General features: G+C 41.8%; 1 protein-coding gene across 3 annotated transcripts in view; it reads right to left on the bottom strand.

Annotated features, from left to right (window-relative positions):
* Window positions 1–15,681, bottom strand: part of PRRX1 (paired related homeobox 1) — a 379,246-nt gene that overhangs the window by 326,367 nt on the left and 37,198 nt on the right. For all 3 annotated transcript variants that reach the window (XM_053468644.1, XM_053468643.1, XM_053468645.1), the window contains exon 2: window positions 8,790–8,965. In XM_053468644.1, coding sequence (XP_053324619.1) covers window positions 8,790–8,965 — 176 coding nt within the window. The remainder of the gene's footprint in view (window positions 1–8,789; window positions 8,966–15,681) is intronic.

The raw sequence follows: 15,681 nt of genomic DNA, 5'->3' as shown, positions 1-15,681 counted from the left end.
CTAGCACCAAGATTGCATCCACAGGACCTACCCAAGCATAGAACATGCCCTATTTGCCACCAAAGAGCCTGCCTGTGGCATCCTAGCCTCAAACAGCCTCCCTGTGCCATGCTCACAACCACTTACACACCCATGCTATCACACACATATTCATTCATTTACTCATTCACACACATTCATTCACTCATTTACAAATACTCATTCAATCACGCATACTTGTTCATGCACCCTCCCCCACCCCCTTACCTGCACTGCATGTCATGTTATGTGACGTAAATTCACATGACTCCGCTGGGTTCCTGCTTCCCCTGGTGGGTCAAAAGACACTGCTCGCACAGTGTGCGTAAGCAACGCACAGGTGAGCGGGAGGGCTCTTGCGATCTTGCGATCACGGTTGCCCTGGGTGTAGATCTCATGCGGGCCGCAACTCGAGGTCCGGCAGGCATTTGGCCGGCCGGCCGCATGTTGGACGCCCCTGAACCAACACATTCTGGGTACGCTCACACTACCACTTTGTTCCCGCTGGCATCTCGCGGAGTTAACCAAGGATTTTTCATGCTACAAGGCAAACTGCTGGCTGTCTGTACTGACCTCTTGAGTCTGGTGAACAGCAGCTGAGCAGGAGAGTGGTGGACTTGATGGAGGAGCTGTTGAACAGACTTTGCAAACGAGCAATAGTGAAAGGCAGGGAGGGTTGTTGCAGAGTTGTCTAGACATCCATGGGGAAGAGGATCCTCATTGTTGCTAGGTTGAAAATAAACTGGAAGTTGTCAGGTAGGTGGAGACAGGGTGTGGATCAGCACCTTCCGAAGTCTCAAGAGAACTGATGAAAGTACTGTGTGAAGTCACGGAAGTATCGTGAGAAGAAGGTGAATCATTGTGAAGGAAAATAAAATGCATTGTAACATCAGCAGTTGAGGAACGCAGAAGTAGTGGGAGAAGATTGGCATCTAGGCATAGAAGACCCCTATCACGCTCACTAGGGAAGAGATGAGTGAACACTAGGAAGAAGCAGCAACACAGGAGGTCAGAAGGCAGCAGGACCAGAACGGGCGACATCTACTGGCAGTACCTGGTTCTGAACAGCTACAAGAGCACAATCAAGAAGGTGTACAAGAGGAAGGCAGAGCTGATTCTAGGTTGAGTGAGTGCAAAAATGCTGATGTTGGCAAATTGAGTGAATTAATTGGGTTATTTAAAAGTCCTAGTCCAGCTCAGGCTTGGGAAAAGTCAATTGATGAGTCTTGTATGAAGGAATCTTTGTCTACGTCTTCATTTAGGGAATGTGATTAAGAAAAGGATATGGAATAGTGAGCATGGTGATATTCTGTCATTACTGCTTACATCTAAGGAGTTTTTTGTTAAAGGAGAAGGATGAGGATGGGTGCAGGCCTGTAACTAGATCATTTAACAATTGGTTACAGGCATTCTGTATATTTGCTAGTGTTATTTGTGAAAAAGCATAGAGAAAAAAAATTTGGGTTTGTCTCAGCATCTTGAGTCTCTGTTAGAAGCATACAAAAATGTTTGTGGTTCAATTACAATGAGGTATTTAGACAGAAATAAGAACCTGCAGTTGGGAATGAAGGATGGGGGCACTTGGGTCAGCATTATGCTTCCTCAGAGAGTATCAGCTACATCTAGAGCACAAGGTTTTGCAGGTCAGCAGATGTGTAGTAAAGGTGTTTTCTGGGTCTTTTAATGATTCGCAATGTAAATGGCCAAATTCGTGGAAAATTAAACATGAATGTGAAATTTGTTCAGGAAATCATCCTGCTGAGGTGTTTTCGTAAAGGTCAGGCAGGTAAAGAGCAGGTTCAGAAAATCAGTGATACCAGTGAAATGGTTAAAATGTTTCCCTTTTTAGGCAGATACTCAAACAGAAGGCTGAATTGTTGAGTAGGGTTTTTAGAAGGTTTTCATATACTTGTTTTTCAAGGTAAAAAATTGTGTATAGGTTAAAAATGGGTGGAAGATAACAAAGAGGTGGTTAAAATGAAGATTAAAAATAATTGAGTTTAGGTAGAATGTAGGCCCCTTTTGATGTTCCACTGTTTGATAGTTTTAGACCCTTACAACCTTACAATGTATATGTTATTATATTTTTTTACATGTTATTTTTGCTGCTTTGGGTGTATTTTTGGAAACATCATTTGATACGCCTTATTTTATTTATTTTTTTACTGTGCAACACTTTATTACATTGTATTTATCTTCAGTTCTATTATTATATTTTCAGTGTCTTTTAACCCATTCTCCTGGTCTTTATATGCATGCTATTCATATGCTTTCTTCCTATGTTTGGTGTGATGGATGTTTTTTAATAGGGTGACTGACAATGCAAATGTTAAATTATAGCACACATGTAGGAATATGCTGAAACTAGATTATGAATAGATAATATCTTGACAATTGTGTCATGCATAGAATTATGCTATTAACGTAAGTATATTATTATGTAATAATGTCTCATGATTAAGTAATGATCATATTAGTATTTATCTTATTGAAAGGGGTTTGTGTCATGTGCTCAAATGTACAATTGCATGTCAGACGTAATGCAGGGTACTTCCTCCTACCTTACTGTAAAAAACAATCTGTGTTTTCTACTACTGATAACCTATAATCGAATACGTGCTACAGGCAGCCAAGTTACCGCTATTTTCTGCATGGTCTTGTCTTGTTTTGCTGCAACCTCTGTGCTGTGCACCAGGAGGTTTGGTGGAGTCAGCTCCAGGATTTAAAAACAGGAAATGCTAATTACAGGCACCCTGTTGTGGTCTTCATTTTACCTGTGTATGACTCCAGGTTTGTCTGACTACTCTCTGCCTAGTGATTCTGTACTCTGTTGACCCGCTCTGTATACCATACCTAGCTTCTCTGAATACCCGCTCTGTGTAACTACTTTGGCTACATCTAACTACCCATTTACTGTACCAAACTTGACATTAGCTGACTACCTGTCCTGTATTCCTGACCTGGCATCCTGGGCTACCTGTTCCACACATCTATTTGTGGCATTTCCTATCTACAGGTATCCAATCCTCCAAGTTGCTTTGCATCATTCATATCACATACATCACGTACAATCAAATCTCAAGTAATTTTTTACTTTTAGAATATGATGAACAAACCAAATAAAACATACTCTGGCAGGAGGGGGAGGAGGGAGAGAGGGGAAGGAGAAAATAAAAAATTTAGAAGAGGAGGGGAGAAAAGAAAGAAATATGATAGAGAAAACCCTAATTCTCGGTCACCGCTTTCACATACCAGGGAGTAAGCATATTGCCTAAGACATGGCCCTGTGGGGTGTGACAAAATGTGTGACTATAATACGCATCCCACTGTTCCCAAGTGGACTGAAAAATATGTGTGGTATTAGAGAAACGTGAACTAACCTAAAATCACGTGCTGTATAGTAAAATAAACAAATGATACAAACAATACTTCCCAAATAGGACTGCAGCAGCCCAAAAACGAACACTCCTCCTCAGGGTGTAGAAATTCAAACCAACCAAAAAATTATGGGGCGCATATACATATAAGGGAAAAAAATAAAACCAATATAGTGTAGAATGTAAAACCAATTATTATGTGTGAATTTAATGTTGCACTCACAAATAGAATAGATGATTCGGACCCATCTAAGTTGAATGCAAAAGTGTCTTTAATAATCTTCGTTGACTCTAGAAAATAAACTTAAAATGGTGCAGTATCCGAGAAAAAAAAATGGTTAAATTCATCAGCAGAAGAAACACTCACATTTAGTCCATGCACCCAAAAAGTGCTTGAAGAGTGTCAATAAAAAGTCCACAGGTTTTTGCAGTATAGATCCTTCTAAACACGATTTAATAAAATCAATGACGATGAAGCGAGAAGAGAGCCTGAAGAGCCAGAAATGTTTGTATGTGACCTTGAGAGAAAAGCTGAGATATGGAGACGATTCCCTGTTGCATCCAGCGATCAAGGAAGACATGAGGGAGAAGAGGTTTCAAAGTCAACAGTGGAGCAGAGCTGATGACGGTCCCACCGCGCCATGGACATTAAAGTAGTGGGCAACATATCATGTATCTGAGGTTGGCTAGCTTTAGGGAGCCACAGTAGGTCTTTCACGGAATATGGAGCCGTCATCATAGATTCTTGGTCCACCCAGGCAACACACGATTTATCAGAGAAAAAGAGAATGGTCTGCGCGAGGTGAGCAGCTACTAAGTAATTTTTTATAATAGGAACACCTAGACCACCCATCAATTTGGGCCATTGTAAAATCTTGAGTGAAAGTAGTGGATGTTTATTCAACCAGACAAATTTAGACAGTCATGTCTGGACAGTTTGGAAGAAAATTGTAGGCACTGAGACAGGGATATAATAACTATGGGAGTGAATTAATTTTGAATGAAACAATACGGCCAATCCATGAGATTTCCAACTTTGACCACCGTTTGAGATCGACTTATCTTAGACCACAGAGGTAGGTAATTTGACCGAAGTAGAGAGGCAGCGGTTTTAGTAATGCATATCCCCAGGTAGACAATAAAATTGGAGTGCCATGAGTAAGCAAAGTCTCTAGAGATTACATTAATCAAGTGGTCATGGTACCCAATGTTGAGAGCTTGCGTCTTGTCCCAGTTCATTTTGTAGTAAGATGGATAACCAAAGGTATCTAGGAGAGCATGCAAGTTCGGGAGAGTAACCATGGGTTCGGTAAGCGTCAGGACAATGTCGTCCGCATAGAGACAAATTTTAGTTCCAGTAGATCACACAGTGAAACCTTTAACGTCGGGATTGTGCCTGATAGCAATCGCCAGAGGTTCTATTGCCAGGGCAAAGAGGAGGGGAGAAAGTGGACATCCCTGCCACCAGTAAAAGGTTTAGAAAGAAATACGGAAGAATAAACCCTCGCAGAGGGATTGCTATGCAAGATGTGAACAGCCTCAATGAATGTCTCCGGTAAACCAAATGCTTGTAAAGTTGATCGTAAATACCCCCAGTGTAGCCCCTGCTGGCTAATTTTAAGTACCGTATTTATTGGCATATTACACGCATAGGCATATAACACGCATCCTCATTTTGCCTCCTCTGTGGTCCAGCACTCAGTGTGTCAGAGCAAAGTGCCAGCGCTTTGCTCTGACTCATTACGACATGCCGGAATGCTCGCAGTACTTCAGTGACATCACCCGCGCAGTCTGGTGTGTAGTAATGAGTCAGAGCAAAGTGCCAGTGCTTGACCGCGCATATCGGCATATAGCACGCAGCTACGTTTCCAGACCCAATGTTTAGGGGCATAAGTGCGGGTTATACGCCGATAAATACGGTAAACATTACAGCAAACATGGGATTGGCTGACGCAAGAAAAAGTGCTCACGCAATTAAATACTGTTAAGGTAGACAAGGCCCCTGGACCGGATGGTATACACCCAAGGGTACTTAAGGAGATAAGCCTAATTCTGGCCCAACCATTATTACTGACCTTTAGGGATTCTTTCAATTCAGGCATAGTTCCTTTAGATTGGCGCAAAGCAGATGTCGTGCCCATATTTAAAAAGGGATCAAAATCTCAACCGGGCAATTACCGGCCAGTAAGCTTAACATCGGTAGTGGGGAAATTATTTGAAGGGTATTAAGTGGAGTGCCTCAGGGGTCTGTCCTGGGTCCTCTTCTTTTTAATTTATTTATAAATGATCTCCCAGGCTGCATTGAGAGCCATGTAACAGTTTTTGCTGATGACACAAAATTTGGCAGGGTAATTCAGACTAATCTGAATGTTTCTTCTTTGCAGGAGGATTTATACAGAGTTGGGGACTGGGCGTACAAGTGGCAGATGAGGTTCAACATAGATAAATGCAAAGTTATGCATTATGGTAAAAATAAGAAAAGTGCAAACTATACTATTAATGGAATATCCTTGGGGAAAACTACCAATGAGAAGGATTTAGGAATAATGGAAGACAATAGACTTGACAACAGTGCGTAATGCCAGCAAGCAGCTGCAAGGGCCAATAAGGTTTTGGCATGCATAAAAATAGATATTGATTCACGGGAGGAGGACATCATCTTGCCATGACATCCAGGGCTATAAATAGAATTAATATTTTAGAGCATCTTAATCCAAGGAGAAATCCGATTGCCTTTTGGAGTCAAGAGGGATTTTTTCCCCTGATGGCAGAATTCGAAGTAGCTTAATTAGGGGTTTTTTGCCTTCTTTTGGATCAAGAATAGAAAGGTTAGGTAGAAGGGTTGAACTTGATGGACTTAGGTCTTTTTTCAACCTTATGTACTATGTAACTATGTAATTCCCCACTGATGTCATAAAGGGAACAATCCAGTTCCAACAAAATATAAAAAAGACCCCCCCAAAAAAATTGTTTGTTTTTTATGTGCAAAAGTTCTTGCATGAAAATAGTTAAAATACTGGCATTTTAAATACCCAAGGGGTATCTAGTTTAAAAAACAGACATCCACCGGGGCTTCTATGACGGAGCACCGGCATCACATGGCCTTCCAGTTCTCCACCATAGAAGCCCCGGCAGAAGTGCCGGCAGCAGCAGAGGTTGTCTGTGTCCCGCAGCCGGTGAACATTTGCGGGATGCGCACAGACAACCTCCACTGCTGCCATCACTCCCGCCAGGGCTTCTATGGTGGAGCACCGGAAGGTAATGTGATACCGGCGCTTAGTCATAGAAGCCCCAGCGGAAGAACTGGCCAGCAGCAGCGGAGGTCTGCATCGCACAGACCTCCAGCGGGTGCCCCACTAGACACCAGGGAGTCTGAGGCACGGGTCACAAGTAAATGGATACACTGATAAGTCGGGGGGTAAGAGTGGCATGGGGGTTCAATGGTTTTCTGGAGGAAGAGTGGCATATAAAGGTATATACGGCATATCTGGGGGGTGACAAACAGGGGGTTAAAATTCATGTCAGGGAGGTAGAATGGCATATATGAGTGTATAAGGCATATCTGTGGCAGAGTGGTTTATTAGGGAGGCAGAGTGGCATATAGGGAGTATAAGGCATTTCTGGGGGGCAGAGTGGCATATAAGGCATATATGGGGAGGTGGCAAATAAAAGGAAATAAAAACAAAAACTTTGGGGGTCGTCTTATAATCAGGGTTGTCTTATAATTGAGCAAATATGGTAATTTAAAGATTGATGAGTTCCAGAATGGGCTAGACCATTTAATGAATGCTATTTTCAATATACAATAGAGTGGGAACTTTCCAGGCTGTGAAATTCTGTCCATCAAACATTTAACGTAAAATGTCCATCAGTAGTGGCAGCACTGTGAGATATATTTCTCCATGATGACATGTAAATAAATGATCAAGTAAATATGATAATTAAGTCAGCTGGTTGTTAAGCCAGCTGGTTATCTAATTGAATTGATTATTTATTCTGAAAAAACTGTAATTTGCACATACTTTAGTTACACCATCTGACTATTTCTTACAGATTGTCACATTTTAATATAAATGAGAAATAAATATGAGAGGGTATTTGATGCAGCATTTCCCAGCATTCACTACGATTGTCAAATTTGTAAATTGTAAATGAGTTTACAAAGAACAGACCTGTACATTTAGGAATTAGGTAAGTTTTGGAATGTGAACTAATACTCCTGCCAAAACATTGTATCACTGGTATCAAGTTAAACTTAAGTTATTTATCTATTCAAACTGTATTTTCGACAAATCTACAAGCCAAACACTCTGATTCCTTATCATACTCCATTGTGGTAAACAATAGAATGGCTCAATTGCAGTCACCCAGCCTGAAGTGGAAGTGGTTGTTAAAAAAGAAACAAAAACATTCAGGGAATGTGAAAGAGTGAAATTGAAAGAGCCCATGAATTATTGACAAAAAATTGTATCTTTTTGCTTTGTTTTTGATTGTTTCATGGGTGTCTGGCCTCCTCTTCAGGGATTTGTAAAAATTTACAAAATCAGCAAATTTAGTTACATTTCCAAATCATACGAATCCAAATGCACAAGTCTAGTCTATGTCTGGAACAATTTAATTCTACAAGCAGGGTTACATTAACATTGCCATAAAGAATTAGCTCAGTGAGTTTTTTTGTGCATAGAAAGTCTTGCAAAATATCACACAACTGACAACAATGGAAGCCTTGAGGTCTGCAGATATCACAACAAGACTAAATGAAACCAAGTTTTGTCAGTACTGGCTTACATTTCTGAATATACCATTGTACAAAGCACTACATTTTATGCTCAAGGAGAAAATATTTTTGTTTCACAGGACCGCTCTTTCTTTTTTCTGTGCTTCCAACGCTAAGTGAAACCATATTCTTCTTTTATCACTAATAATAAGGCTCCTGTTTGAAACATTAAGTGACAATAGCCGCAGGTCACTTAACCAGATTTCAGTTGTGGTGTACCTTGCAGGTGTTGCTGAAACCTTAAAGGCACTAAAAGATTAGCTTGATGTAGCCTTTTGTAATACAGATATGATCACATACATTGTTGAACTGATACAGAGAGTACTGGTATTCTATTTGCTAGTTATTTATGTTTGTTTGATGGGATTGAGTATTGCTTACTGAATTAGACAACAATAATCTCTTTGAGTATATTTTCTGAGCTGTTGATACCCAGGGGTTGGGTTGGGCATATCACCGAAACTGAAAGCTGCCAAACTGCCTTTGGTTTAAACATAGTCCAAGAAGTCCTAAAGCGCACTAGGAATGATTTTAAAAATCCACATGAATGTAATGTATTCTTTGTAGAACATTTTAGATTAGCATAATCCCCAAATTAGGCAAATGTATAAAATTACCTGGACTCGTGCTTCAGTTAGATTAACTCTGCGTGCAAGATCTTCACGTACAAAAGCATCTGGGTAATGTGTCCTTTCAAATACCCTCTCCAGAGCTTGTAGCTGGCTGCTGTTAAAAGTAGTTCTGTTCCTCCTCTGCTTTCTTTTTTTCTTTTGTTCTGCATTCAGTTGTTCATCTGCACAATATAAAGATTCTATCTTAATCTAAACATGAAAAAATGTATATACACATCTTTACCGCACCAATGTTGCTAGACTGCATTTGTGATATTGTGAGAATGACAAAGACTAAATACTTTGCTCTATGGGAGCTCAGCCTGCTAGGACTAAACTTTAGCACGGGTGTTTTTTTATCATTGTCGCAAGATGGCTCCATCATTTCTGTTGCAACTTTTCATCTGCAAATAATACCGTCAGTTCTACAAATCTATGGTCAAGACCACTTAACATCTTTAATGCTAAGCAGAACTTTGGAAATAATGTAAAGTGAAATCCTGTAGATTTAACCTAAACAATAATTTTAAACCTCCCCAAAAAAGACCTCAGAGGCACAAGCTGAAGCAAAAAACCACGGAATAGTTATCTGTGTATGAATATCAAATCTCTTAGAAGACATGTTCAACATTACCTGTGACAGTACGTAATTTTTGCTACCAGATGTATAGCATGCATCAGCATTCTGCCCCCCTTGCTCAATGAAAGGCAACAAAATTAAATAAAAAAATGTTATTTTTTTGTGAAACAGCGGAGCACTAAATTTCTGTGCAAATGATACTTGGCATTGGTTAAGATTTCTCCTGGACCAATAGGGAAGGGTGAGTTAAATGCATGCAAGTAAGCTAACCACCTAGAGCTGGGGAATGCCTGGGCATCTTTGTAACTATATGGGGTAATACTCTGGTAAAGGTAAAGTCTTGACCCCAAATTCCTTATGCCACACCGACACCCGAAAACACACACACCAGGACAGGCTCTGCCACACGGACAGCCAAACACACACACACCAGGACAGGCTCTGCCACACGAACACACAAACACACACACCAGGGCAGGCTTTGCCACACAACACCCATACACACAACCAGGACAGGCTCTGCCACACCGACACCCAAACACACACACACACCAGGACAGGCTCTGCCACATTGACACCCAAACACACACACACACCAGGACAGGCTCTGCCACACCGACACCCAAACACACATACCAGGACAAGCTCTGTCACACTGACACCCAAACACACTGTCACCATTCCACCCAGTTAGCCTGGGATCTGTATTTATTTTTTAGGTGTCATTTCCCTGGCAGCCTCTAGAGGCCGCCTGTCTGTACACAGCACCGTGTAGACTAACGAGCACACCAGCTGCCTCAGCTTACCTCGGTTTAACCCTACCCCTTAAATAGCTGCTTCCTCCATTGGGTCCATTTGCATTGCAGTTTATCAGCCTATTGCTGTGGCTCTGTACCAGGTCCTGAACCGTTCCAGGCATCCTGCTTCTGATCTTTGGCCCGGCTTGATATTGACCACTCTCCTGCATACCGTAGCTGGCTTTTCTGAGCCCAGCTACACAGGGAGGGCCCCTGCCGGTTCACCTACATAGAGCGGCTTCCTGCCGTGTGCCCTGTCAGTGGGCTGCTTGCCGTGTGCCTGCCAGTGGGCTGCTTGCCGTGTGCCCTGCCAGTGGGCTCCTAGACGCGTGCCCTGCCAGTGGGCTTCTTTTTGTATTGGCTAATGTGATGCCCAACCACCCTCTTGTCTATTGATTCCCCCACTGCCATGTGTATTACCCCCAGCCACCCCCCCTATTGATTTTGTAATACCACAACCCAGCCACCCCCCTTTTGTATTATTTAATTTTTATCCCAAGGCAATTTCTCCCCTTCGCCCTCGCTTGAATATGGGTGTCAGGAACTGGGTCCATACAGACAACTGTAATGACCCAGTGCGCCCATAGATGGAGTTCAGGAGGTATTGCGCAGAAGTGGAGTTGGACAGGGCCTGGTACAGGGCGACTGCACTTTCCCAGGAGGGCATCTAGGGATGAGCAGCCACATACCAGCACCCTGACATAGCAACAGATGTAGTTCAGAACAGAGCAGAACGAAACTTGGCTGGATGTGGAAATCCGAACAAAACTAGGAAATATCCTGCAGGCACCCTGGAGCAGGCATGAGACATAGCACTGGAATCATGTGCAGGATGCTGCAGGCAGGGAGTATGGAAGCTAAGCAGAGCATCAACAGAAACATAGCAAGCAAGGACAGAGCAAGGAACAGGGAGACCGAGCAAGGAACATAACCAGACAAGACATACATGATACAGGGCACAACAAAGGACGGGGAACAAGGCAAGGAACACAGGGGAAGGAGTGAGGAGCCGGAATCCTCGGACACTTCTCCTTTAAGCAAGGATAGGACATCTTAACTGGGACGTGGGGAGAGGAGAGAGGAACCAGAATCCTCAGATGATTCAGGGAAGGAGGGTAAAGGTACATAAGAGACAGACAAACAGGAATACAGGAACTAGCCTAGGACTATAAGATAACAATTGGAGATTCCGTCACATCTTATGGCCATAGTATGCTTAGCCCACCACTACGCCAAAGTACTCCAATGACGGTGGGTCCTAACGCTAAGCCCTGCATACAAAGTACTGATAAACTAAACATTGAATCCAAACACAGAACCGAGAAGGACATACCTTAGACTGCAGACTGAGACAAACAGAACAAACGGGTGGGACACACCTTATAAAGGAAACAGAGCTGAAGCAAAGAGCAGACTGGAATCCAGGAATCAGAGGTACAGAACAGAGCAAACGGAAACTGGGAACTGAGGCAAGGCAGGGAAAAACAGAGATATGCAGCTCCACAGCCTGGATGGACCCTGACAATGGGTCTGCTTTCCTATAACCCCTAACTATTTTTTGGTAATACTTACATTTTTGTGGGTTTTTTTTCCTGCTGTCCTCCGACGTGACGATCCTCTCCCTGTCAGGAGGAACTCTTTTGTGAGCCCGCTCCTTGAACGTCACGTCTTAAAAGGGACGGGACAAAGAGCTGAGGCATTACTGCCACTGGGCGGCACGGTGTGTGCACGCCGGACGCTTTACTTTCATTGGGCGGCTGGCGGAGGCAGTATTAGAGGCGCACGACGGCTACTTTGAACTTCGCAGACAGACGACTGATTTGAATGTCGGTCTGCCGGCCCACGGACCGACCAGCCCACCGGCAAATTTCCCGGTTTCCCGGTGGGCCAGTCAGGCCCTGCATGCAAATATAACCAAGGGTAGAATAATAGGGAGTGAAGCTTGGGCAAGGCACTGGGACCCACAGCCCTCAAGGGGCCTGGTAAGGGAGATCATAGGATCTCTCTTCACTGGCCCCACTGGCAAACTGTTATATCCTTAATAGCGTAATAATGCAATAACCATTTCAATCTGTAACTGATGCTTTTATTATACTGTCTGCTAACCTTTACAAAGAAAAACAACTGTCAACTGTCTTTTTATGTACCTGCCAGCTCCATCCAGTTGATGACATCATGCTTGTACAGAAGCCAGTGTCATCCATCCAAGCAGGCAGCAAGCAAACACTACATCTCCTTTCCTACTCAATTTTTTTGTTTTGTTTGTTAAATTAAATAAATAATAAATATAACAACAATAACTTATGCAACAAAATAATAAGTCATCTGTAGTTTTTTTCTTGTGTTAACTTGAAAACTGTTTCTTGTTTCTTCTTTTGACAAAGTTTCCTTTGGTAAATGGCACGTTGTCTCTGGCTAGTGTCTCTGAGATTCTCTTCTGGCGACCAACGAGCAACAGGAATTCTTTTTCTGGGGGTACGAACATGACAAGTTTGTTCCTGGTTAAAACATTTTGACTCATCATTATGGATTTCTTCATTACTGGCATCACAATGTTCTTCATTACTGGTTGGTATCTCTGAGTCCTCATTTTCAGTTGAGTCAGAGTCTGTTGTTGGATCATGCCAAACCCCACCTCAAATATCAAATTTGTTATCTGATTGTTTTGGTATTTGACAATCCTCATCAGACTGTTCTCTCCTCTCTAACCTTGGTCGTAACTGATTCACATGACATCAACATACACCTGATTGAGTGGTTATCACATACTTTTTGGGGCCTTCAACCCGACCAACTATGCCTGGTGCCCATCTTTCATTTTTATGATACAACCTATACCATACCAAGTCTCCTTCAGTATTTGTTCTTGAAGGTTTTCCCACTCTCATTTTTTCTTGCATGACTGTTATCGAGGCATGTAGCAACACAACCCCCCTACCCCAATAGCCTTATGATTGCTCCGAAAAGCAACCACAAGTGCCATCATGTAAATGACGTTGCCGTCACTCACAAGATAGCGTCACCAACTCTCAAGCTCTTCCTGCAGGTGGAATGCAGGTACTGCATTCAATCATGCAAAGTCAATGGAGCCCAGCTCACTAATCAGTGCATTGGTAAAAAAAAATAAAAAATTACAATTACAAAAAAATTTAAAAAGTTTAATTAAAAATTTAATTTAATTAAAAATATGGTAACATTTAAAAATATTGCCCCTCTGTCACCAAAAAAGTCCATATATATATATATATATATATACCGTATTTCCCCAAGTATAAGACGCTCCCATGTATAAGACGCACCTTCATTTTGGGGGCCGAAATTTTTTAAAATATATATTACGTAAAGTTATTGTACTTGCTGCCTGGGCATGATATGAGTATGATTGATGTTAGCTGCTAGCAATTCTTAGCAATCACACTCCTATCATGCTCAGGCAGCCAGTACATGCGCATCACTATCAGCCTCCCTGTGCCCCCTCCACACACGCATCCATGCTAAAACACACACACACACATATATATATATATTTATATATATATATATATATATATATTCATTTAAAGACAATGTCCCCCTTTGGATTGAATGAAAAGCTCACATATACATCCTTTTTATCTCGGATCAAGGATCTCCCTCTAACCGTCTTAAAAAAATCAAGGGAGCGGGAGGTCTGTTAATACAGACCTCCGATCCTGCTCCCTTGCGATGCGCGCGGCAACTGATGCTGTGCGTCGGGATTTGATGCCATATCCCGGCGCACAGCACTGAAGCCACGCCCACCGCCTCCACTGCACTGAAAGAAGAGGACACAGAAGAGGAAGAACGAAGAGGAGGAAAAGTGACAGGTAGGAAAACATTCTGTGAGAGTGAATTAGTAAGTGTGTGAGAGTGATGGGTGTAGTTTAAACTGAATGTTTGTGAATGAGTGTGTGTGTGTGATAGCATGGATGTGTATGTGTGTGGGGGGGATAGCATGGCATAGGGAGGCTGTAATCATATTCCTATCATGCTCAGGTTCCAGCGTGTACTGGCTGCCTGAGCATGATAGGAGTGAGATTGCTGTTAGCAATTCAATTTTTTTGTTCAATTTTGGTGTGTTAACCACATCTTTATTAAAAGTAAGTAACACACCAAAATTGGACAGAAAAATTCGATAACAATATTAATATATATATATGATTGCTAACAGCAATCCCACTCCTATCATGCCCAAGCAACCAGTACATGCTAGAACCTGAACATGATAGGAGTGTGATTGCTGTTTATCATATATATATATATATGTCTAATTTTGGTGTGTTACTTTTAATAAAAGTGTTTTTTTTGTTTTTGTTTTTAAAGGTGTGTGGGGGGTCATTTTCGGTTTCAGTCAAGTGAATGCTAAATTTTCAGGTCCAGAATTTTCATTTCAGTGCATATATATATATATATATAGATACTAGACCAGACACTAAAGTGGTAGGCCTACACCACATCAATGTTTGGCTTAGTATATAGTGATTGGGGTTATGCTGCATTATTGTCAATGTCTGGCTCAATGTATAGTGATAGGTGTTGTGTTGTACCACGGTCATTGTGTGCCTCTGTATATAGTGGTAGGTGTTATGCTGTACCACCATCAGTGCGTGCCTCAGTGTATAGTGATAGATGTTCTGCTGTACCACTGTCAGTGTTTGCCTCAGTATATAATGATAGCAGTTATGCTGTACCACCCTCAATGTTTGCCTCAGTATATAGTGATAGCAGTTATGCTGTACCACTGTCAATGTTTGCCTCACTATATAATGTTTGCAGTTATGCTGTACCACCGTCAATGTTTGCCTTAGTATATAATGATAGCAGTTATGCTGTACTACCGTCAATGTTTGCCTTAGTATATAATGATAGCAGTTATGCTGTACCACCGTCAATGTTTGCCTCAGTATATAATGATAGCAGTTATGCTGTAACACGGTCAATGTCTGCTTCAGTATATAGTGATAGGTGTTATGTTGTACCACCGTCAATGTCTGCCTTAGTAAATAATAAGTTATGCTGTACCCCTGTCAATGTTTGCCTAACAATAGTAGCTATGCAGTTTCAAAGAGTGTGTGTGTGTGTGGGGGTCCCAGGTACAGGATCCGCCCCAGGTGCCAAATACTCTAGGTACACCCCTGAGCACAACAGTTTTTCCCAATTTTTTTTATCCTTTATGCGGCCTGGAGCCTCCGCTTGTGATTCGCTAATAATTTACTTATGCAGTGAGAATTTCACCTTTAAAAAAACATTACAGTAAGTAATACTGTTGTGTAACTAATACTACATTATCACACTATAATGTAGTGTTATTAACCATGAGCGAGCTGTACCAAAAATATAGAATAACAATTTAAATTTAACATTTGCAGACGCATATTGTGCGCACAAAATTTTGGCTCTGGAAAAATTTTTACACAAGAAAAATTTGCTGCGCACACCACCAAAGAAAAATTAGAGGGAACATTGCTTGTAGGTCCTTTTCTTAAGCTTGCTACCCAATTCC

The sequence above is a fragment of the Spea bombifrons genome, chromosome 6 (assembly GCF_027358695.1).
Source record: "Spea bombifrons isolate aSpeBom1 chromosome 6, aSpeBom1.2.pri, whole genome shotgun sequence".
Classification (NCBI taxonomy): Eukaryota; Metazoa; Chordata; class Amphibia; order Anura; family Pelobatidae; genus Spea; species Spea bombifrons.
Note: the sequence above shows the minus strand (reverse complement) of the source record. Positions and strands in the feature narration are given on the sequence as shown.